Below are 23,655 nucleotides of genomic sequence, written 5' to 3'. Positions count from 1 at the left end.
AGGGTTAGGGTTAGGGCTAGGGTTAGGGCTAGGGTTAGGGCTAGGGATAGGGTTAGGGCTAGGGTTAGGGCTAGGGCTGAGATTAGGGTTAGGGGTGTGTTGGGATTCGGGTTGGAGTTAAAATTGGGGGTTTCCACTGTTTGGGCACATCAGGGGCTCTCCAAATGCAACATGGCGTCTGATCTCAATTCCAGCCAATTCTGAGTTGAAAAAGTCAAATGGTGCTCCTTCCCTTCCAAGCTCTGCCATGCACCCAAACAGTGTTTTACCCCCACATGTAGGGTATCAGCCTACTCAGGTCAAATTGCAAAACAATTTTTGGGGTCCAATTTCTCCTGTTACCCTTAGGAAAATAAAAAATTGGGGGCAAAAATATCATTTTTGTGGAAAAAAATGATTTTTTTATTTTCACGTCCGAGCGTTATAAACTTCTGTGAAGCACTTGGGGGTTCAAAGTGCTCACCACACATCTAGATAAGTTCCGTGGGGGGTCTAGTGTCCAAAATGGGGTCATTTGTGGGGAGTTTCAATAGTTTAGGTACATCAGGGGCTCTCCAAACGCACATGACACCCGCAGACCATTCCATCAAAGTCTGCATTCCAAAACGTCACTGCTTCCCTTCCGAGCCCCGAAGTGTGTCCATACAGTAGTTTTCTCCCACATATGGGGTGTCAGCGTACTCATGACAAATTGGACAACAACTTTTGGGGTCCAAATTCTCCTGTTACCCTTGGGAAAATGAAATAATTGGGGACTAATTGATCATGTTTGTGGAAAAAATACGATTTTTTTATTTTTATGCCCGGGCATTATAAACTTCTGTGAAGCCCTTGGGGGTTCAAAGTGCTCACCACACATCTAGATAAGTTCCTTAGGGGGTCTCATTTCCAAAATGCGGTCATTTGTGGGGGGTTTCCACTGTTTAGGTACATTAGGGGCTCTCCAAAGGCAACATGACACCCGCAGACCATTCCATCAAAGTCTGCATTCCAAAACGTCACTACTTCCCTTCCGAGCCCTGACGTGTGTCCATACAGTAGTTTTTTCCCACATATGGGGTGTCAGCGTACTCAGGACAAATTGGACAACAACTTTTGGGGTTCAATTTCTCCTGTTACCCTTGGGAAAATAAAAAAATTGGGGACTAATTGATCATGTTTGTGGAAAAAATACGATTTTTTTATTTTCATGCCCTGGCATTATAAACTTCTGTGAAGCCTTTGGGGGTTCAAAGTGCTCACCTCACATCTAGATAAGTTCCTTAGGGGGTCTAGTTTTCAAAATGGGGTCATTTGTGGGGGTTTCCACTGTTTAGGTACATTAGGGGCTCTCCAAAGGCAACATGACACCCGCAGACCATTCCATCAAAGTCTGCATTCCAAAACGTCACTACTTCCCTTCTGAGCCCCGACGTGTGCCCATACAGTAGTTTTCTCCCACATATGGGGTGTCAGCATACTCAGGACAAATTGGACAACAACTTTTGGGGTCCAATTTCTTCTATTACCCTTGGTAAAATAAAGAAAATGGGGACTAAAAGATCATGTTTGTGGAAAAAATACGATTTTTTTATTTTCATGCCCGGGCGTTATAAACTTCTGTGAAGCACTGGAGGGGTCAAAGTGCTCACCACACATCTAGATAAGTTCCTTGGGGGGGTCTAGTTTCCAAAATGGTGTCATTTGTGGGGGGTTTCCACTGTTTAGGTACATCAGGGGTTTTCCAATCGCAACATGGTGTCCGATCTCAATTCCAGCCAAAAACGTCAAATGGCGCTGCTTCCCTTCCGAGCTCTGCCATGCGCCCAAATAGTGGTTTACCCCCATATGTGGGGTATCAGCGTACTCAGGACAAATTGCACAATAACTTTTACGGTCCTGTTACCCTTGGGAAAATAAAAATTGGGGTGAAAAGATCATTTTTGTGGAAAAAATATGATTTTTTAATTGTACCGCTGTACATTATAAACTTCTGTAAAGCCCTTGTGGGTTCAAAGTTCTCACCACATACCTAGATAAGTTCCTTGGGGGGTCTAGTTTCCAAAATGGGGTCACTTGTAGGGGGTTTCCACTGTTTAGGTACATCAGGGACTCTCCAAACGTGACATGGCGTCCGATCTGAATTCCAGCCAATTTTGCATTGAAAAAGTCAAACGGCGCTCCTTCCATTCTGAGCTCTGCCATGCGCCGAAAGTCGTTCCCCCCCACATATCAGGTATCAGCGTACTCAGGACAAATTGCACAATAACTTTTGCAGTCCAATTTCTCCTGTTACCCTTGGTAATATAAAAAAAATTGAACCTGAAGAATTTTTTTTGTGAAAAAAAGTTAGATGTTCATTTTTTTTTTAAATATTCAAAAAAATTCCTGTGATGCACCTAAAGGGTTAATAAACTTCTTGAATGTGGTTTTGAGCACCTTAAGGGGTGCAGTTTTTAGAATGGTGTCACTTTTGGGTATTTTCTATCATATAGACCCCTCAAAGTGGCTTCAAATGTGATGTGGTCCTAAAAATAAAATGGTGTTGTAAAAATGAGAAATCGCTGGTCAACTTTTAACCCTTATAACTTCCTAACAAAAAAAAATTTTGGTTCCAAAATTGTGCTGATGTAAAGTAAACATGTGGGAAATGTTAGTTATCAAGTTTTTTGTGTGCCGTATCTTTGTGATTTAAGGGCATAAAAATTCAAAGTTGGAAAATTGCGAAATTTTCAAAATTTTCGCCAAATTTTCGTTTTTCTCACAAATAAGTGCAAGTTATTTGAATGAAATGTTACCACTAACATGAAGTACAATATGTCACAAGAAAACAATGTCAGAATTACCGGGATCCATGGAAGCGTTCCAGAGTTATGACCTCATAAAGGGACAGTGGTCAGAATTGTAAAAATTGGCCCGGTCATGAACGTGCAAACCACCCTTGGGGGTGAAGGGGTTAAAAGCCATCACACCACCACAAGTTATATTCTCCGGGACGTTCCTCACTCCTGAAAATGATGCACGACAGAGCCCATGCTTTCCGTGTCAGCTCCATTATAGTCTATGGCCCGTCGGCGCATATGCCCGAATCCCATTTTGCAGGGGGTTCGAACATAAGCCCCCACGGGACTAATGAACACATTCCAGAACACAGTGTGAAGAAGGCTCCTTTAGCTCACAAAGGGTGTTAGATTTTAACTGTTGAGATATGTCGGCATGGAGGGAGCCAGGGAAGAGTGAGCTGTGCCGAGGTCAAACTGGGGGAGGTTATATCTGAATCTTGTCAAGGCTTTGATAAATGCCATTTGTGTGGGAACTAAAGAAGGGTTGAAGCACAAGCCTGGTTATCTGTAGGCCTGATGTGTGACTTGAGCGTTCAGCATTATGTCGCCTCAGTAAGTGATAATGTAGTAATAGATCTAGGCAGGGACAGTTTTAGACAAAGAGAGGCCCTGTGCAAATGTTAAAGTGGAGCCCCATATGCTCATATATTGCATCATTTACAAGCACCGTGTTCAGATCGTTAAACGGGCATGATCGACAATATTGAAGTCCTCCGACTCTTGTTTCCTGCCCTTTTTACCAGGCTGAGGGTGAATGATGGGGGCAGAACGATCACTAAGAGATCAATCTGTCCGCAAATAGTAAAATGTTATCAGCAGCACATCTGCAGATTACACCGGGCGATGTGCTGCTGAGAACAATGATTTTTGTTCCACCATAAACAATCCAGTCATCCGGTAATGAGCAGCATTTTGCTTGTTCGCTGGGCAGCATTGCTGACATGTTTACACCTATGAACTCTTGTCTGCCCTGTCGGGATTTATAAATATGGATGCTACATGCACACTGTATGTGACACACACATTGTATATTACACACACATGTATACACTGAGCACATACACACACATATGTATACACACAGACGGCACACATGTAGGCATACACCAAGCACACACACGTATACACACGCATGGCACACATGCAAGTAAACACCAAGCACACACACACACACATGAATACACACATACCACACACGCAGTTATGCACCAAGCACACCCAATACAGAGCACACATATATATATATATATACAGCTCTGGCAAAAATTAAGAGGCCACTGCAAAATTTTCAGTTTGTCTGATTCTTCTCTTTATAGGTATATTTATGAGTAAAATGTAAATTGCTCTTTTATTCTATAAACTACTGACAACATGTCTCCGAATTTCCAAACACTAAATTTTGTATTTATTTTCAGAAAATGAGAAGTGGTCAAAATAACAAAAATGCAGGGCTTGCAGACCTCAAATAATGATAAGAAAACAAGTTCCTAATCATTTAGAAACAACAATACTAATGATTTAACTCAGGAAGAGTTCAGAAATCAATATTTTGTGGAATAACCATGATTGTTAATCACAGCTTTCATGCGTCTTGGCTGCTTTCCACCAGTCTTTCACACTGCTTTTGGGTGACCTTATGCCACTCCTGGTACAAACATTTTAGCAGTTCTTCTTTGTTTGATGGCTTCTGACTATCCATCTTCCTCTTGATTACATTCCAGAGGTTTTCAATGAGGTTCGGGTCTGGAGATTGGGCTGGCCATGACAGGGATTTGATGTGGTGGTCCTTCATCCACACATTGATTGACCTAGCTGTGTGGCATGGCGCATTGTCCTGCTGGAAAAACCAGTCCTCAGATTTGGGGAACATTGCCTGAGCAGAAGGAATCAGCTGTTTTTACAGTATAACCTTGCATGCGGCTTGATTCACACGTCCTTCGCAAAGATTAGCCTGCCCAATTCCAGCCTTGCTGAAGCATCCCCAGCAGTGGCGTAGCGTGGGGGGGGGCGGAGGGGGCGGTCCGCCCCAGGCGGCACGTGTGTGGGGGCGGCGCGGCGCGGCAGCAATTCAATTCCTCTTCTCTGTCACTCTGTGGCCTGTGGGAGAACAGCGCGGACTCCGCGGAGGCGCACAGTGCAGGCGCTTTCAAATTCTTCTAGTACCTGGCTTGCTGGACTGGAGCCTCGGCTGCTGTCCGCTCCTGAGCCGGTGCTTGGCGGCGGGCGCACTCAGAGACCCGTCTGCTCCTGGAGGAGGTGTTCGCGCTGAGCCGGCGCAGCAGGACTCAGAGCGGATCCCGGGAGGGACACAGGAGCCGGTGAGTGAGGGGGACGGCGGGAAGCGCTGCCGGGTTGCCCGTGATATCTGTGAGGGGAGGACGAGGGAGACACGTGACCTGCCTGCGGCCTGCCACACACCGCCCGGTCAACCTGGTCCTTGACAGCCTCAGGCCTTGAGTCCTGGAGATTGATGAATGCTGAAGTTGGTTTCTTATTCGGCTATTTTTTATTTTCTGTTTTTTTCAGGTTTTTCAATAAAAATAAAAGTATATAATAAATATGCAATCATGTGTCCTTTTGTGAATACACTTAAAAACAGATAAAAAAAATTAGAAGGCTGGCACAGAAATGGGCATCAAAGTGGGCTATGAGGTATGGTATTGAAGGGGTTAAATGGCTTTGTGCCACTGATCTGACACGTGATTTACATACCTTGTGATGCCACACATGAAATTCATGTCAATCCAGCCTGGCACAAATGGGTTATGGCCATCAAAACTGGCATCAAAGTGGGCAGAGAACAAATTTTCACACATGTGAATAAGTAACAGCTAAATTTAAGGGGTTAAATGGCTTTGGGCCACTGATCTAACACCTGAACTGGCATCAAAGTTCTGATGCCCAGAACCCATTTGTGCCAGGCTGGAGTTTATAAAACTGTGCAGTGGTCTCTTAATTTTTGCCAGAGCTGTATATACCACAAAGAGTCCATACATCCTAGACTTAAATACACACACAGAGACACACAGACATACACACACAATCATACACACGCCCATTCACATCATTGGTCTGTCTGTGTCATACACGATGGGTCCTCCAGAGATCCAGAGAGACGTTCTTTGTTACCACTGACCAAGTGATGAGAATTCTGCATACAGGACTCATTATATTAATGAAGAATTACTATATATACTCGAGTATAAGCCGACCCGCGTATAAGCTGAGGCACCTAATTTTGCCACGAAAAACTGGGAAAACTTATTGACTCGAGTATAAGCCAGGTGTGCAATGTCCCTTCATCCCTATCCTGGTATGCATGGCTCCCCCGTCCCTATCCTTGTATGAATGGCTCCTTATCCCCTATCCTTGTATGCATGGTTCCTATAAAAAAAAATGTCCTATTTACCTTCCTGCACGCCATCGCTGCATCTCGTTCCAGCGCCAGCAGATCTTCCTGCCAAGTAATCATGTGGCCCCGCTCTTTAAGGTAATGATTATTCACTCCACGCCTATGGGAGTGGAGATGCGTGAATATTCATTACCTTAATGAGTGGGGCCATGTGATCGCTCGGCCGGAAATGCTGCTGGCGCCGGAATGAACGAAATGCAGCGAGGCCATGCAGGTAAGGTAAGTAGGATGTGTACTGGAAGCTGGCGGCTGCGGCTGTCACTCTGCACTATTACAGAAAAATGAATAATTACTGCCTGCTCAGTGAATATTCATTTCTGTTTAGCAGCGGGCACAGTGACAGCCGCAGCCGCTGGCTTCTTCCTCCTGTCACCCGCTGCTCCGCCGCTACCCCTCCCCCGCTTTTTTTCTTGGACAATGACTCGTGTATAAGCCGAGGGGGCGTTTTCAGCACAAAAAAATGTGCTGAAAAACTTGGCTTATACACGAGTATATATGGTACCTAAAAATGTTTAATAAAATAGGTTTCACAAACTGGAATGTCCGTAAGAAGAACATTTTCAAAGGATCATCTACTTGAATGTAATTTTAATAAAGAGCTCCTATGTACTTCATACTAATGTCTATTTTGCACAGGAAAAGTTAAATTTCAATTATTAGGCGCCATGCTGGTGTTCCAAAATCCCTATGACAACACTTCCTGTCTTGTGTTGTTACGAGGTCACTAGTGGAAATGTTGTACTTAATGCCTTGTAAGGTTTTGCCTGATAACTGTCTACACATTTGGTAATTAAGGAGGTACCCTAACCTTAATTACATTTTATAGCTATTGTAAAGACACGCGGTCAGCGGGTGCTTTAGTCCACTAGCCAAAGCCACGTGGACCAGGGCACATTTCACTGAACACCAGCACTCCTTTCCCGTAGGCAGAACACTGCTCAGAGAACACACGGTGAGGGTAAAACAGTGTGGCAATAATGTACTGAACCACCAACAAATGACAGAATATGGAATAGCCCCAGTCAAATACTTATGATGGTGCAAATTACAGTTTCACCCTTCTGCTGACTCACTGGGATTAGAACTGCTTCCAGGGCCGACTACAGGTGACCTGATTGTCCCAACCTGGATTCTTCAAGACATCTCTGGAGGTTCAGTGATGGTCAATGAAGCAGATCTGTGCTCTTCCATCTGGGGCAGTGGTCCCCTAAGCTGTCATCCTGAAGACTCCCTTGTAACAGAGGCAAAGTCTCCTTACATAGTCCACAACTGTCCTTCAAGCCAGCATCCAGAGGTCAAGAGAAAGATGTGATGAGGTTAATTTGCATTGTTTGATTATTAAATAAGCTGTAGGAGCTGATATAAGAGGTAAATAGCAACCATTCCTCCATTTGCAAATATCAATTCAAGCTACAAAAAGAGTCAATAATTCAGACAACAGTTTATGCTTTTGAGCTTAATGAATTTACGAATGTACGTCTGACATAATTAAGAGGAAATGCTGTGTCGTCACAGATATGATTATTTTTTAGTTTGTTAATAAACACATTAGGGCTGTGTGAGGACTCATTTTTTTATGCTCTAAGTTGACGTTTTACTGATACCAATTTGAGGTAGATACAATATTTTGATCTCCTCTTATTGCATTTTAATGCAGTCTTGTGGCGACCAAACAAATGTAAATCTGGAGCTTTGATTTTCTTTCTTGTCATCCCATTTACTGATCGGATTGTTTATATTTTGATAGATCAGACTTTTACGAGCACAGCAACTCCAAATATGTGTATTTTTTTCAATGTTTTAATGATTTTCAGTGTAGGTCCTGCTAGAGATGCTGGGGACCCCCAAGGAAGTGTAGACCCTGTGCAATTGCCTAGTTTGTGACCCCTTAACGTCCAACCTGGCTCTAGAGGAGTAGGACCATCCTAGATGAAGTGCAAAGAGGTCTGTAAAGTATAAGGAAAAATTGGGCTTTTAAGACGGGGCCCAAATGGTCAGGGAATGGGTAAGGAGACGAATTGCTCTTGAGCACAGGGTCTGGTTAGTAAAGGCAGATCTGACGAGAATAGCGCCGGAATGATTCCCAAATCTGTTAGGGCTCTTTCACACATCATTGTCTCCGGTACGCGTGGTGACAGTTTTCACATGTAGCAGAGACACTTACCCTTGTAGACCCATTCAAGTGAATGGGTCTGTGCACATGTCAGTGTGCTTCCATGGACCATGTGTTCATGTGTCCCACACGTAGACATGTCAGTTTTTTACCGACAGCACGGGCCGCCAAACGTCCCGCACATGGATGACACACTGGAATGTCATCTGTGTGACACGTCCCGGCTCCTGAGAAGCAGCGGTACAGTAAGCGCTGTTACCCGGTACTGGATGCTGAATACGGCTCTCATAATTCTCCCCTGCTCTGCCGACGATCAGCGCTCAGGGGAGAATGATGAGAGTTATATTCAAATGAGAACAATGACTGCAGGCAGCGACTGATAGGACTATTAGTCCCTTCAGTCTACACCGGCTGCCGCTAATAACAATGACAGCAGGAGACATGGGACTATTCATCAGCCAGCTCCTGCGCTGTAAATAATTAAAAAATAATCCGGCATTGGGTCCCCCATTTTTGACAACCAGCCTTGCTAAAGCTGACAGCTGGGGGCTGGTATTCTCAGGCTGGTAAGTGTCAATGATATAGGCCCCCCAGCCTAAAAACAGTAGGAAAAATTAGGAACTAATTGATGCGGAAATTGTAATGTAACTAATGTACAATGTGCAGTGAATAGGGAAAAGTTAGATTTAAGAAAGGGAAATATGCAGTGGTATTCATATTAGTTAAGAACCTATTTTAGACCCATAACTAAGTGGGGGCAAGAGAATCCCAAGAGAAGGGAAGCAATTAAGCTCAAATATTGTAAAATAAACAAATCGTAATTGGAAAAATATTTACAAAAATTAAGCAAAGTTTAAAAAAGGGTGCTATGAGCAGATAATCCTATGCAATAATAATCACCACATATTATATATATATATATATATATATATATATATATACACTCACTGGCCACTTTATTAGGTACACCTGTCCAACTGTGTGTTAAGACTTAATTTCTAATCAGCCAATCACATGGCGGCAACTCAGTGCATTTAGGCATGTAGACATGGTCAAGACAATCTCCTGCAGTTCAAACCGAGCATCAGTATGGGGAAGAAAGGTGATTTGAGTGCCTTTGAACGTGGCATGATTGTTGGTGCCAGAAGGGCTGGTCTGAGAATTTCAGAAACTGCTGATCTCCTGGGATTTTCACGCACAACCATCTCTAGGGTTTACAGAGAATGGTCCGAAAAAGAAAAAAAATCCAGTGAGCGGCAGTTCTGTGGCCGGAAATGCCATGTTGATGCCAGAGGTCAGAGGAGAATGGGCAGACTGGTTTGAGCTGATAGAAAAGCAACAGTGACTCAAATTGCCACCCGTTACAACCAAGGTAGGCAGAAGAGCATCTCTGAACGCACAGTGCGTCGAACTTTGAGGCAGATGGGCTACAGCAGCAGAAGACCACACTGGGTACCACTCCTCTCAGCTAAGAACAGGAAACAGGCTACAATTTGCACAAGCTCATCGAAATTGGACAGTAGAAGATTGGAAAAACGTTGCCTGGTCTGATGAGTCTCGATTTCTGCTGCGACATTCGGATGGTAGGGTCAGAATTTGGCGTAAACAACATGAAAGCATGGATCCATCCTGCCTTGTATCAACGGTTCAGGCTGGTGGTGGTGGTGTCATGGTGTGGGGAATTTTTTCTGGGCACTCTTTGGGCCCCTTGGTACCAATTGAGCATCGTTGCAACGCCACAGCCTACCTGAGTATTGTTGCTGACCATGTGCATCCCTTTATGACCACAATGTACCCAACATCTGATGGCTACTTTCAGCAGGATAATGCGCCATGTCATAAAGCTCGAATCATCTCAGATTGGTTTCTTGAACATGACAATGAGTTTACTGTACTCAAATGGCCTCCTCAGTCACCAGATCTCAATCCAATAGAGCATCTTTGGGATGTGGTGGAACGGGAGATTCGCATCAGGGATGTGCAGCCGACAAATCTGCGCCAACTGTGTGATGCCATCATGTCAATATGGTCCAAAATCTCTGAGGAATGCTTCCAGCACCTTGTTGAATCTCTGCCACGAAGAATTGAGGCAGTTCTGAAGGCAAAAGGGGGTCCAACCCGTTACTAGCATGGTGTACCTAATAAAGTGGCCAGTGAGTGTATATATATATATGAAAATGAATGTGTGTGTGTGTATCACCAACCAATTACGAAGCATCTCTCATTTCACCAGAGCTGTTCAAAAGAAGCTGCGCTGTGATTGGTTGCTATGAGCAACAGTTTTCCCACTTGACAACACCTCAGCAGACACTGACATGGTGGGAGAAATATACACATTGATCTCTACAGCAATAAAATAGCGTGAAGATCAAGAAGTGTAAGTAACTGAAGAAACAAAAAAACAATATTATTTTATTGAATCAATATTAAAAAACATATACATAAAAATAGGATACCTCTAACCCATTAGCACACCAGAAGGTCAGCTACAGCAATACTTAAACATAACAGGAAAAATGTATGTGGTCCAAATTAATATTTCTGCTCACACTGCAAATAGCATATCAAAATTTATATACTGTAAATACTCAAATATATTGATGTAATGATAGTATATGATGTCAAAATACAGACTCTATTCAAATACCCTCGATAGCAGCAATATGAAGCACAGTAATAATTATAACAAATGTAGATAGCATAGTATGGGTACCGTTACACACAACGATGTCCCAGCGATCCCACCAATGATCCGACGTGGATGGGATCGCTGGGACATTGTTAGCTGATCGCTGGTGAGCTGCCACATAGACAGCCCCAGCGATCAGGACCAGCGAGCAAGCTGGTTACCAGCGTGCACTGCAGGCAGGGCGGGAGGTGGAGGCAGAGCGGCGCACAGACCGGAGTAGCTCTGCTATCTGCTACTCCAATCTGTCAGGCCGGAGTAGCAGATAGCAGAGCTACGCCGGTCTGTCTGCGCCGCTCTGCCTCCACCTCCCGCCCTGCCTGCAGTGCACGCTGGTATCTAGGGTAAACATCGGGTTTCTAAGGGCCCCGCTGCCCTTAGAAACCCGATGTTTACGTTGGTAACCTGCGTGCAGCGTCGCTCATCGCTGGCTCCCGCTGCCACACGCAGCGATGCGCGCTGGCCAGCGGGAGACCAGCGATGAAAAAATGGCCCAGGACAATCCAGCACGATCAGCGATACCCCGCGGGGGGCCGATCGCTGCTGGATGTCACACACAGCAATCTCGCCAGCGCGATCGCTGTGTGTAACGGCCCTTTAGCCTATAATTAAATAGCAATGAATTAAACTTCTGAGTTGTGACTAATCACACCATTAAAGTGATATAGTGCTTAAATAAACAATGGCCCAAGGTATAGATAGTGGAGCACAATGAAGGTTAAATATTTACATAGCGCAATGCTCTCATTTCAACGATAAACACACCACTAGCTATTTGCCGGTGCTGACAATGAACTGCTGGAGACCCTCGCCCCATACATATTACCTGGATTAAAGCGCAGTGACACGCTGACACTTCAGACCCCTGGTGGGAGAAATCTAGCATCCCCAGGAACATAAGCTCCCAGCCATTGTCTGCCCCCTGAAAGGAGCACAGAGCACATGACAGAAATGAATCCCCCCTCCCTGCCCATATCCCCATCACACATCCTCTATCCCGTAGGCACATCTTCCCTCTTAAAGGGATTATTTGTATGGAAGTCACAGCAAATCCAACCAGAGCTTTGGTTTTGACCCCAGGCCTCTCTTAAAGGGATCTCCGGTATGGAAGTTAGGACAGTTCCACTCAGCTCTGTGGTTCTGACCCCAGGGTCTCTTAAAGGATCATTGGTATGGAATTTAGGGCAAATCCACTCTGCGCTTTGGTACTGACCCCAGGCTTTTCTTAAAGGGATCTCCAGTATGGAAGTCAGGGCAAATCCATCCAGCGCTTTAATTCTGGCCCCAGGCCTCTCTTAAAGGGATCCCCCGATATGGAAGTCATGGCAATTGCCTTAAAATGCTCTGGTACTGACCCCAGGCTCTCTTAAAGGGATCTCCTGTATGGAAGTTAGGGAAAATCCCTCGGCGCTCTGATTCTGACCCCAGGGTTCTATTAAAGGGATCATTGGTATGCAAGTCAGGACAAATCCACTCAGCGCTCTGATTCTGACCCCAGGCCCCTCTTAAAGGGATCCTCAGTACGGAAGTTTTGATAAATCCCTCAGCGCTCTGATTCTCACTCCAGTCTTTTATTAAAGGGATCATTGGTATGGAAATTAGGGAAAATCCACTCAGTGCTCTGGTTCTGACCCCAGGTCTCTCTTAAAGGGATTCCTGGTATGGAAGTTAGGACTGTTCCACTCAGCGCTCTGGTTCTGAGTCCAGGCTGATGCGATGATGTGGGATATTTGGGGTAGTTGTCCGGTGGCTCTGGCTGACGGGATGATGTAGGATATTAGGGGTAGTAGTCCGGTAGCTCTGGCTGACGGGATGATGTGGGATATTAGGGGTAGTAGTCTGGTAGCTCTGGCTGACGGGATGATGTGGGATATTAGGGGTAGTAGTGTGGTACTAGCAGGTACGCAGGATGCAGTGACGAGTCGCAAGTCGGCTTGGTTTTTATAATAACGTTTATAGGCCTAAAGGAGACTTTCCTCACTCTCAGCCTGTTCAACCAAAGGGGGTAATAAGGGTTGCCCTCGCAGGGGCTCAATACAGTTCACACAAACAGAGGAGACCACGACTACGTCCAGCGAGAGCCGGTCACTATAGGGCTGCGGTATGGCCGACTACGAGTCCGTAATTATATAGTCAACTTAGCCGTCCTGACATCCCTCGGCGTTCTGGTCGATGGCTCTTCGGCGGCGCAGCCGCTGGGCCCAGCTGCTGAAGAGTTGGTGTAGTCTTCGAGCGGTCCGCCGCTCCTGTGGCGCTGGGGTGCCTCCGGCCCCGGAAGAGTCCTTGAACGGGTAGGCCGCAGCCCCTGGACGGGGGCAAGTTGCAGCGATGCGGGGTGGCGGGTGACAGGCCACCTGTGCAGCTAGCCGCTGCGACGGGGACTCCGCAGTGAGCAGAGGCTCGGCCCCTGCCGCGGACCGGAGCAGGACAGTGGTGGCCGCCGATGGCACTGGACTTGCCGCGACCATTGGTGAGAGCAGGGCGGCTGCGGGTGGCAGGGAACAGGCAGCAGCTGCGGGCCAGAGCGGGAGGGCAACGGCCGCGGGCGACCGCAGGTAGGCCGCAGCCGTGGGCTGTGGTGAGGTGGCAGCAGCCACGGGCTGTGGTGAGGCGGCAGCGGCTGCGGGCTGGAGCGAGGCAGCAAGTCTCGGACGGTCGTCTCGGTGCCGTCCCTCTGAAGTCCTCAGTGAGCGTCTTCCCTGGCACTGGTAAATCGCTCTAGCTCTCAGTCACTCCCACGGTCTCTTGCTGCCTCTGTCCCGGTCTGCTGACTCATCGTGACTGGTGCGCCCAAACCCCTTTTATACTGGCCCCTCCCTTAGCCCAGCTGTCCATCTCAACGGTCCGTCCCCTAACTCTGTCCCCCGGGAATAGTTTCCCCGGAACCTAGATGACGGCTCCCTTGGTTCCGGCCCGGACATTCGCTGGGGGGCGTTCCTCCCACACTAGTCTGGTAGCTCTGGCTGATGGGATGATGTGGGATATTAGGGGTAGTAGTCCGGTGGCTCTGGCTGATGGGATGATGTGGGATATTAGGGGTAGTAGTCCGGTGGCTCTGGCTGATGGGATGATGTGGGATATTAGGGGTAGTAGTCCGGTGGCTCTGATGGGATGATGTGGGATATTAGGGGTAGTAGTCCGGTGGCTCTGGCTGAAGGGATGATAAGGGATATTAGGGGTAGTAGTCCGGTGGCTCTGATGGGATGATGTGGGATATTAGGGAAAGTAGTAGTCCGGTGGCTCTGGCTGATGGGATGATGTGGGATATTAGGGGTAGTAGTCCGGTGGCTCTGATGGGATGATGTGGGATATTAGGGGTAGTAGTCCAGTGGCTCTGGCTGATGGGATGATGTGGGATATTATAGTGAATGTGGTTATGCAGAGTGGGCGGGGCTATACACTGCTTTATATATATATCGATATAATCATTATGATTTGTTATAACTAACCGTAGTTAGTTACTATGCCCGGGCAGCGCTGGGCTCTTCAGCTAGTATATATATATATGGTATCAACAGACACAGATAATTAATTTCTTGAAGGAGATGTTCATAATCATAAAGTGCAGATGCAATAGATAATTAGCGACCCCTAAGAGTTAGATACAGGCAATATACAGTTATGGCCAAAAGTATTGACACCCCTGCAATTCTGTCAGATAATACTCGGTTTCTTCCTGAAAATGATTGCAAACACAAAATCTTTGGTATTATTATCTTCATTTAATTTGTCTTAAATGAAAAAAACACAAAAGAGAATGAAGCAAAAAGCAAAACATTGATCATTTCACACAAAACTCCAAAAATGGGCCAGACAAAAGTATTGGCACCCTCAGCCTAATACTTGGTTGCACAACCTTTAGCCAAAATAACTGCGACCAACCGCTTCCGGTAACCATCAATGAGTTTCTTACAATGCTCTGCTGGAATTTTAGACCATTCTTCTTTGGCAAACTGCTCCAGGTCCCTGATATTTGAAGGGTGCCTTCTCCAAGCTGCCATTTTTACATCTCTCCACAGGTGTTCTATGGGATTCAGGTCTGGACTCATTGCTGGCCACCTTAGAAGTCTCCAGTGCTTTCTCTCAAACCATTTTCTAGTGCTTTTTGAAGTGTGTTTTGGGTCATTGTCCTGCTGGAAGACCCATGACCTCTGAGGGAGACCCAGATTTCTCACACTGGGCCCTACATTATGCTGCACAATTTGTTGGTAGTTTTCAGACTTCATAATGCCATGCACACAGTCAAGCAGTCCAGTGCCAGAGGCAGCAAAGCAACCCCAAAACATCAGGGAACATCCGCCATGTTTGACTGTAGGGACCGTGTTCTTTTCTTTGAATGCTTCTTTATGCACTAATGCACATTATACATTAGTTACATTACAATGTCCGCATCAGTTAGTTCCTATACAGTTCCATGGATTTTTACATATTATCACAGTCATAAAAATACGATACAAACATGTCTGAACCATTTCGTAAAAGTTGTCTTTCAGGAGGGAAGGCACATGACAGTCCCTGTCAACCTCCTACAGACTTGAGATAAGAGAGTTGCACAATCCTTCAGGAGTATATTTCTTTAGTTAAATTCTGCAATAGTTCCTCCACGTATATTGAAATTTTCAAGTTTTTACGTCTAGTAAATTTTTTGTATGCTTTGATTCCTCTAATAGATAGTAGTATCCAGTGCATTGTCGGCATCAGTTCTCTAAGGCCTGGTTCACACTGTGTTTATGCAGTAGGTCCATGGGTTCATTTGAATTTCCGAAAAATAGGATACAGAGAGACGCCTGGATGGAGCCACAGACTAAAATGGCACAAATGGATTTCAAAGGGACTCCATGTGTTCCTTGAAAGAATGTTTCTGTGTCTGAAAAGACAGGTGCCGCTAGCAAAAAGCCCCCCGTACACATTAGATGGCTGTTAGCCGAACCATGGTTAGACCTATCATTTATCCGGCAGCTCTCTCGCTAACTCTTCCATACAGAAGAGCACTCGCTCTGCCGAGTGCCCCCTTCTCTATGAGAGAGCAGCTACCAGACTCTTCTCATCTCCCGAAGAGCAAAAAAAATTGACAGATGACATTGGTAGTCTACACATAGTAGATTGTCGGCCAAACCTGTTTATATCGTCAGGTTGAACCGACATAAGTTTAATGCGAATTCCTCTGTTAAATATAAATTACTTACAGGAGCACCATGACCTTTGTGTTGTGTTAGGGCCCCGTCACACTAAACGATGCACCAGCAATCCCGGCAACGATACGACCTTGTCAGGATCGCTGGTGCCTCACTACATGATCGCTGGTGAGCTGCCAAACAGACAGCTTCACCAGCGATCAGGACCAGCGACGCCGAGCGCGCAGCGTCGCTGTGTACTTTAGTTACCAGCGCGCTGATGCAGGGAGCTGGTAACTAAGGTTCACATTGAGTTTCTAAGGGACGTGCGTCACTTAGAAACCCGATGTGTACCTTAGTTACCAGCTCCCTGCATCAGCGCGTTGGTAACTAAGGTACACAGAGGGTTTCTAAGCACAGCGCAGTGCTGGTCTCCCGCCTGTTACACACAGCGATGTGTGCTGGCCAGCGGGAGACCAGCGACCAAAAAAATGTCCAGGGCTTTCCTACAGCGATCAGTGATATCGGCAGGGGGGCCGGTCACTGATCGCTGTCACACACAGCGATTTTGCTGGTGAGATCGCTGTTACCTCACAAAACTTGTGACTCAGCAGCGATCTCGCTAGCGAGATCGCTATGTGTGACAGGGCCTTTAGTCAAAAAAGATCCCCTAGGTCAAACCCCCACAAATCAAAGATTGATAACCTGTCTAATGCTTAAAGGCCCACTTATGCTGTGCAATTATTGCGCATTCCTGATTTCCCAGTAATCGTGCTGTCTAAAGAGGCATGTGATCATATGATGAATGGGCAAAATGCTTGATTGTCGGGTGAAATGATCTTTTTTTGCTGCCCCCCAAAAAAATCATACTTCTCAGCAGCTCATCATCCTGTGTGTCCAGGACTTGCGGTGGTGACAACAATGACTGCTCACACATTACAGATCATTGAGGGGCATCCGAAGCCAGCTGGGCCTGTGTAAAGAAGCTAATAAGAAATGCAGGCCCGGTAAGCTTACTGCCAAACAGCAGTGGCCCAACATTGCGTAGCGTAAACTATCACCATAAATTTGGGAGACTTCAGCAGCACTAATTATAGGTTATAAGGATCCGTCAGATCGATTGGTTGATTAGATTTTATTGAGGTTAATTCAATCAGAATCTAGCTTTTGGAAAATGAACAAGATTGAATAAATCTTCCCCGAAGCTAAAACAAAAAATAATGACTACTTTAATGAATAAAACACACACCACATTACAGATATTTCTGTTTTTTTTTGTTTTATTTTTTTATTTATAAAGCATAAAAAAAGTTGTTTGGGGTGGTTTGGACATCCTGTGACTTTGTTGCTTTTCTTGGCAGAGTCAGTAAGAGGACTGTATACTGATGTGTACTATATACTGTTGATGTTGTGCCTAAGTCCAGTTTGTTAGTACGAGTAAAGCTTGGCACTCAGTAGGATGCACGGAAATAGATGGGATATTAATTTACAATTCGACCGGTCCAGAAAAACAACTCACGACGTTTCGGTCCAATATGGACCTTCATCAGATAATTGCTGGGGTTACATGACAAAGCCACAATGCTCCAACGTTGATATCATCTACTTCTCCTGCTCACACAGTCCATTGAACCTCAACCAGCAGACTGACTGAGTTCCATAACGCACATTTCTTACTAAGTCACCCCAGCATACATCTGATGAAGGTCCATATTAGAACGTAACGTCATAAGCTGGTTGAATTGTACATAAATATCCCATCTATTGCCGCGTATCCTGCTGAGTTTTACTCTTACTACCACTCACGGTTTGGAACCCTACTCGGGCACCCCACCATTTCATACTGGAGTGCCGTATATGATTTTTCTACCTAAGTCCAGTTTGTACCAGCAAATATGGACCCAAATACCACTTATTATTGGCTTTTCCATGGTTTCAATTTTCAAAATAAGACTCCAGGAAATTCAGTACCGCCGAAAGCTTAAGCAGAACATAAAAAGGTAAGAAAACCGACATATGAAGCTACAAGACCATCAAATGACGAACTGATGGCCTAGTGGCAATGAGGAGTCTTGCAAAGTTTGACTGGACTAAGCTCAGAGGTCACAAATTGTGACCTTGGATATGTGTTACTTCTGAGATCAGTACTTAGGCACACTGGTTTATGACGCCAGTTCTCCGGAGTGGAGCTGTGTTGTGGCTTGTAGCACTTTAATACATTGGTCCGAAAGAATACAAGGCGAAGCTCAGAGGGTGGAGTGATGCATCCAGGTTGCGAGAAGGCAGCAGGCCTCCATATTTCAGCAATAGAAAGACGGATTTTGTTATTTTCATGATTTTAATCCAGGATTCTAGAAAAGAATTAGAAAGGAAAATGTTATCTAGACTTCTAATGATTACTAATCCATGTATTTTTATAATTAAAGAGGTTGTCCGGGACTTTAACATTGATGGCCTATCCTTAGAATAGGTCGTCAATATCTGAACAGCGTCGGTACCACACCTGGCATGCCCGGCGATCAGCTCTTCCCATTACGAAGCAGCACAGCACAGCTCCATCAATGGAATAGTGGCTGCGGCCAGGTATTGCACATCAGCCCCCTATTGATTTAAATAAGGGGCAGATGTGCAGTACTCAGTCATAGCCACTATATAGTCACTGGAGCTGTGCAGCTCTGTATCTGTGCAGCTCTGTATCTGTGCAGCTCTGATCTGTGCAGCTCTGATCTGTGCAGCTCTGATCTGTGCAGCTCTGTAACTGTGCAGCTCTGTAACTGTGCAGTTCCGGCTGCTGCCAACACTGGGAACAGCTGTTAGGCTGGGGTGCCGGGTGTTGCACCCCCTTCAATCAGACATTGATGACCTATCCTAAGGATAGGCAAGCAATGATAAAATCCTGGACAACCCCTTTAAAGGGTTATTTTGATCTTTGCTTCCAATTTCAAAGTGCTTGTATTATTAAAAATCTTCTCTTTTCTCAACAACATAGTGATATTTAATTTTATCAGTTACAGCTAGGTGTCCAGGATACCAGCCACCTCTACAATCCAGCAGCAGTGGCCAAACATGAGCAGAGCAGGCAAGCTCTTTTCAGTAGAGCTTGTAAGTGCTGCTTTGAAGCTGGCTGTGCCACATAGTCAGCGCTCGATCTGGACAGTTTAGTGCAACTTCACTCCACCAGGGCTGCAGAGGCAAAGTTGCTTTAGATAGAAGCATTGGAAAGGGCTAATAGCGCAACAGTGCAACTGGTCCTAGCTGTCAATCAAGCAAGAGCGCACTGTTCCACCAGCAAGCAGGATGCTGGGAGGCTGGGGAGCGGTGCGCTCCTGATGACTGATCATGAGACACCCACTGCTGCTAGGGTCTCAATATTTTGCCTGCAGCGGTGACATATCGTCAGCAGTTCAAATCACCGCTGTCGATAATCATTCAGCATGGCAACTGTGCCATCTACCTCGGCTTCAGCGGTGTTCTACGCTGTCAATGTGAGGTCACATAGAGACCCTTGCAGTGGCAGGGAGCTGACGCTGGATTCATGGTGAATACCTGCTTTTCTTGTAATTTTTTTTTTCAAATGTCCAAGGATCACTTTCCTATACCCCTAAATACACAGAATACAATTTATATTGTACATGATGCTATATATCCATCTTCAAATGTATCACTTATGGCTAGGCACCAGGGTAAATGGTAGCATAAAAAAATAAGGAAAGTGTGCTACATGCTTGCAGTTTTCACATGGGGACCGCAACTCAGGTCTGCAAGGCAAACTCATATAGAAATATGTGTGGGCCGATATTGAATCCACAGCGCTCTCTGCAGGTGGAGAATGAGAAATGGTATGTAAAGGGACATGAAAATTGGAAGGCACGGTCGACAGCTAAAACAGAGAACAGAAGGAAAGGAGGCAAATGGAAGACATTTTATGTCCCTGGTGATCTCATTCAAAGGAATGGTTCCTGTACTGGAACATTTTATTTCCGTTTTTATGATTCTAAAACAGATCGAAAAATGGAAATAATCATTAGTCATGTGAATAGAGCATTATACGCAAATGCATGTTACAGTGATAGAGTACAGCTAAAAGAAACAGTTTTTTTTTCAATTATCTCTCCAGGTTCCACCATGCTGCTTACAGTGACCCCACTAGAAAATCCAGGCCCTCCTTCCCCTGCTCCTCCACCAACTCCTCCAAAGCCACGTAAAGACAATGCAAAGCTTCAGCGCCTTCTACGGAAAACTGCAAAGAAAAGTGGAGTACAAGCATCTCCGACACTTGCCACCAAGTCCTACCGTGCAACCCTTTCTCCTGTCAGTGAAGCTGATTTGGAAAGTAATGAATCTTCAGCTCCTCAGAAACACAAGAGACCTCCTTCCATTACCTTACCTCCACGATTTCAGTTCAAGGCAGTAACCCATCGGGCGCCTTCTCCTTACCCCAAGCAGAAGTTTACCTTCACTGTAAGTGAGCAGCAAAGTCTCAACCAGTATCTGAGTCCTAGTCCAGTTCCTGACACACCATCACCTCTCCCATTTAGACCCAGCTCTCCTAATGTCATGTTCCTATATCCACAAGGTAACACCCCTGATCGTTTATCGCCAAGGGTCAATACTAACAGCAGTCCAAGACCTTGCACGCCAAAAGCCATAGAAACGACACCAAAACAACCAATTGTACCTCAACTTCAGATCTTAAGTCCCCCTACTATAACTGTACAGGAGACAGATGGAAACAACGCAAAGCCTCTTTCCCCTAAAATAGATGAGACTGTGAACAAAATACAAATTAATGGATTTTCCACACCAATAGCTGAGGACACAAATTTATCAAAGGGTTCTAGCTGCCCCAGATCTATACCTGATCAGCAAGAGTCCACAGAGAAACCCAATAATTGTAGTCCTAGGTCAGAAAATAAGCCAAAAGTGTCAGTATCTACAAAGATAGCTACAGAGGTGACAGATAAGATAGAGACTGTACATCGTGTTTCTAAGGTTGTTGAGATCCCACATGGTAATTCGGCCAAAGTCACTAGGACAACAGACAACTCCACAGACTCTCCTGATGGACAATCAAAAGTCACAGTCAAAACTGTTTCTGTTGAAGTCACCATTTCTCCAAAAACAACTGGAGCTACTAATGTAACCTCAAGTACAGACAATTCACCTAAAACAGAACTCGTTCCCAAGTCAGAGGAAATAACTATCTTGAAACCCCCTGAGAAACCTAAGCCACCTAGGAAGAAGCCAGGCGGCGGATGGGCAAGACTTGTGAAGCACCTTGTGGTTGAACCAGAAGAGCCAAAATTTCCTGAAGCACAAAATGCAAAGGAGGACAAAACTGAGAAATCAGAAGTAGAGAAAAGAGACACTACAGAAGGTACTCAGCAGAGTAAAACCAATCGTGCTAACAAGATGTGGGATGCCTTACTCTACCGTATGGCTACATCAAGTAAGGAGCCAGAGAAGCCAGGGCAAACAGCTCCTCCACCACTTCCTTTTTTCCGCTCCCGTTTGCCCCTTCTCCTGAACCGGCCTCGGTTTGATGCTAGAAAGCTAAAAGAAGCTGCAGCACGGCCCTTGCGTAGAGTGACCGCTTTCTTCCATAGGAGAGTAGCAGAGAAAGAAAAAGAGGCGTCAAGCAGTTTCAACAGGACCGCATCTGGGTGGAGCATTCGAGGGGAGGATGATAAGCAGGAGGACGAGAAGAAAGCAGTCGAAGGTGATATGAAACAGTGAGGGAAGACCGCCCCTAAGACTTCCCCTGACCTTCTGTATGCACAATGTCCTCTACATAAATAATGTTCTACCCCTTTTTGTATCTCAGTACTATTTCATGTTATTGCTGTGCATTGGTTCCCACATAATTCATACTCAAGTGCAAATTAACAGTTCACTTTGTCTGGCATGGCAGGTTCTACTAAAAATATTAATGACGGGTTCAGTACGAAAAGAGAACTGTGAGAAGGTGTTAAAGTGCACATCAGTCGGTACTGGGGCAACATCTTGCACTTCAGTCCATTTTGATTTTTTTGAACTGTCAAATTAGAAAGAAAAAAATGAAAACAAAGTACACGAAATCTGTATATCAGGGTAATATAGGCCATACAACTACTACAGTGTCTCAGTATGAGACCGAAGGTCCAAGAGGGGACACTAAAGGCTCCATGCACTGCAATATGGCTTAACACAAAATAAAGGCATAACGTGGCTGTGTGCATGAAGCCAACAGCAACATGCAGAGATATTCTGTAGGAGAAAATATTAACTTAGAATATCCATTCAGAAGGTGACCATGGCTTCATCAGGCAGTTATTCCGGTCATCTTCCTGGTGCACTAATATGGGACATCAGCGTTATTAGACACTTATTCTAAACTTATGCAAAGCAAGCTCTAATATCATAGATCGAAGGGATGTCCAGTGAAAATAAGGTATGTCCTATTGATCTGTGAGGGTCCGAACATTAGGACCTGCACCAACTGGCAGAATGGGAAATGTATATCCCTGATAGAATGGAGTGGCAATGCGAAAGTGTGACCTCTGCTCTATTCAATCCCTATGGGGCTGCCTATTGTTCTGCTTGGCTTCTTCCACAGAGAAAAAATATAGTGGCGGGTCAGGGGATAAAAGTTCCCCGTCAAGGAAAACAAATTCCCCATTCTCCCGATCGGTACAAGTCCAACCCAACTGGACTCTCACCGATCAGCAAGTTACCACCTATCCTTGTTTTCACCGGACAAACCCTTTAAGACGAGTAATTCAGTCTCAAAACTTCACTATAATGTATCAATTATATAGGAAGTACAGCTGTCGCTTCATCAGTGCATATTTTGATTTAGTCTAACCTCTGGTTCCAGTTGAACCTTCTTCTTGTGCATGTTTGGTTCCTCCTATAGATGCACGATCTGATCATTACCAAACCAATGAACTTACAGGGAACAAGTTTTCCAAACTTAAAGAGTAAAGGTCGCTTTAATTTTTATTTCATAATAATACACATGAAAATATGCAACCATGTAATATATCTTATCAGAGAAATCTGCTACTTTCTTCTCCAGGACTCTCAATTCACAGGTAAAATCTGTCTTCAGTGAATAGAGATTTCCCCATTACTGAGATAGATGACAATTGGTGCTTTAAAAATGCTATGGAAGGGGGAGGAGTTAGAGGCGGAGACAAACATTCTACTGCAAGATCTCCTAAGATGACAGTTGCAGTTCTCCATAGAACCTTATGAGCACCAACTGTCATCTCCTATCTCAGGAATAGGAAAGTCTGTATTCACTTCAGACAGATTTTACCCGTTAACTGAGAATTTTCAGAATAAATGATGAGTCCAGGAGGAGATAACTGATTTTCTCTGATAACATATATTAGAAAGTTTTTCATTTTCACGTGTACTATTGATTTATGAAAAGAAATGAAAATGATGGTTACTCTTTAACCTTTGAATGGTGCTTACATTTAACTGTAGCCAATAAACAGTTAAAACGCTGAAGGTTACTCATT

At 45.0% G+C, this 23,655-nt stretch overlaps 2 protein-coding genes across 5 annotated transcripts in view; one reads left to right on the top strand and one right to left on the bottom strand.

The window, feature by feature from the left end:
* Positions 1–21,958, top strand: part of PRR33 (proline rich 33) — a 48,920-nt gene extending 26,962 nt beyond the window's left edge. The window contains exon 2 of the mRNA XM_073574037.1: positions 20,265–21,958. Within this exon, the coding sequence (XP_073430138.1) occupies positions 20,273–21,883 (1,611 nt within the window). The 5' untranslated portion in view covers positions 20,265–20,272 and the 3' untranslated portion in view covers positions 21,884–21,958. The remainder of the gene's footprint in view (positions 1–20,264) is intronic.
* Positions 17,410–23,655, bottom strand: part of LSP1 (lymphocyte specific protein 1) — a 106,745-nt gene continuing 100,499 nt past the window's right edge. For all 4 annotated transcript variants that reach the window (XM_073574041.1, XM_073574038.1, XM_073574039.1 and 1 more), the window contains one exon: positions 17,410–18,498. The gene's annotated coding sequence lies outside the window, so the exon portion shown is untranslated. The remainder of the gene's footprint in view (positions 18,499–23,655) is intronic.

The sequence above is a fragment of the Dendrobates tinctorius genome, unplaced genomic scaffold (genome assembly GCF_039654945.1).
Source record: "Dendrobates tinctorius isolate UK_male_01 unplaced genomic scaffold, ASM3965494v1 ptg000037l, whole genome shotgun sequence".
Taxonomy (NCBI): Eukaryota; Metazoa; Chordata; class Amphibia; order Anura; family Dendrobatidae; genus Dendrobates; species Dendrobates tinctorius.
This window is presented reverse-complemented; position numbering and strand designations above follow the sequence as displayed.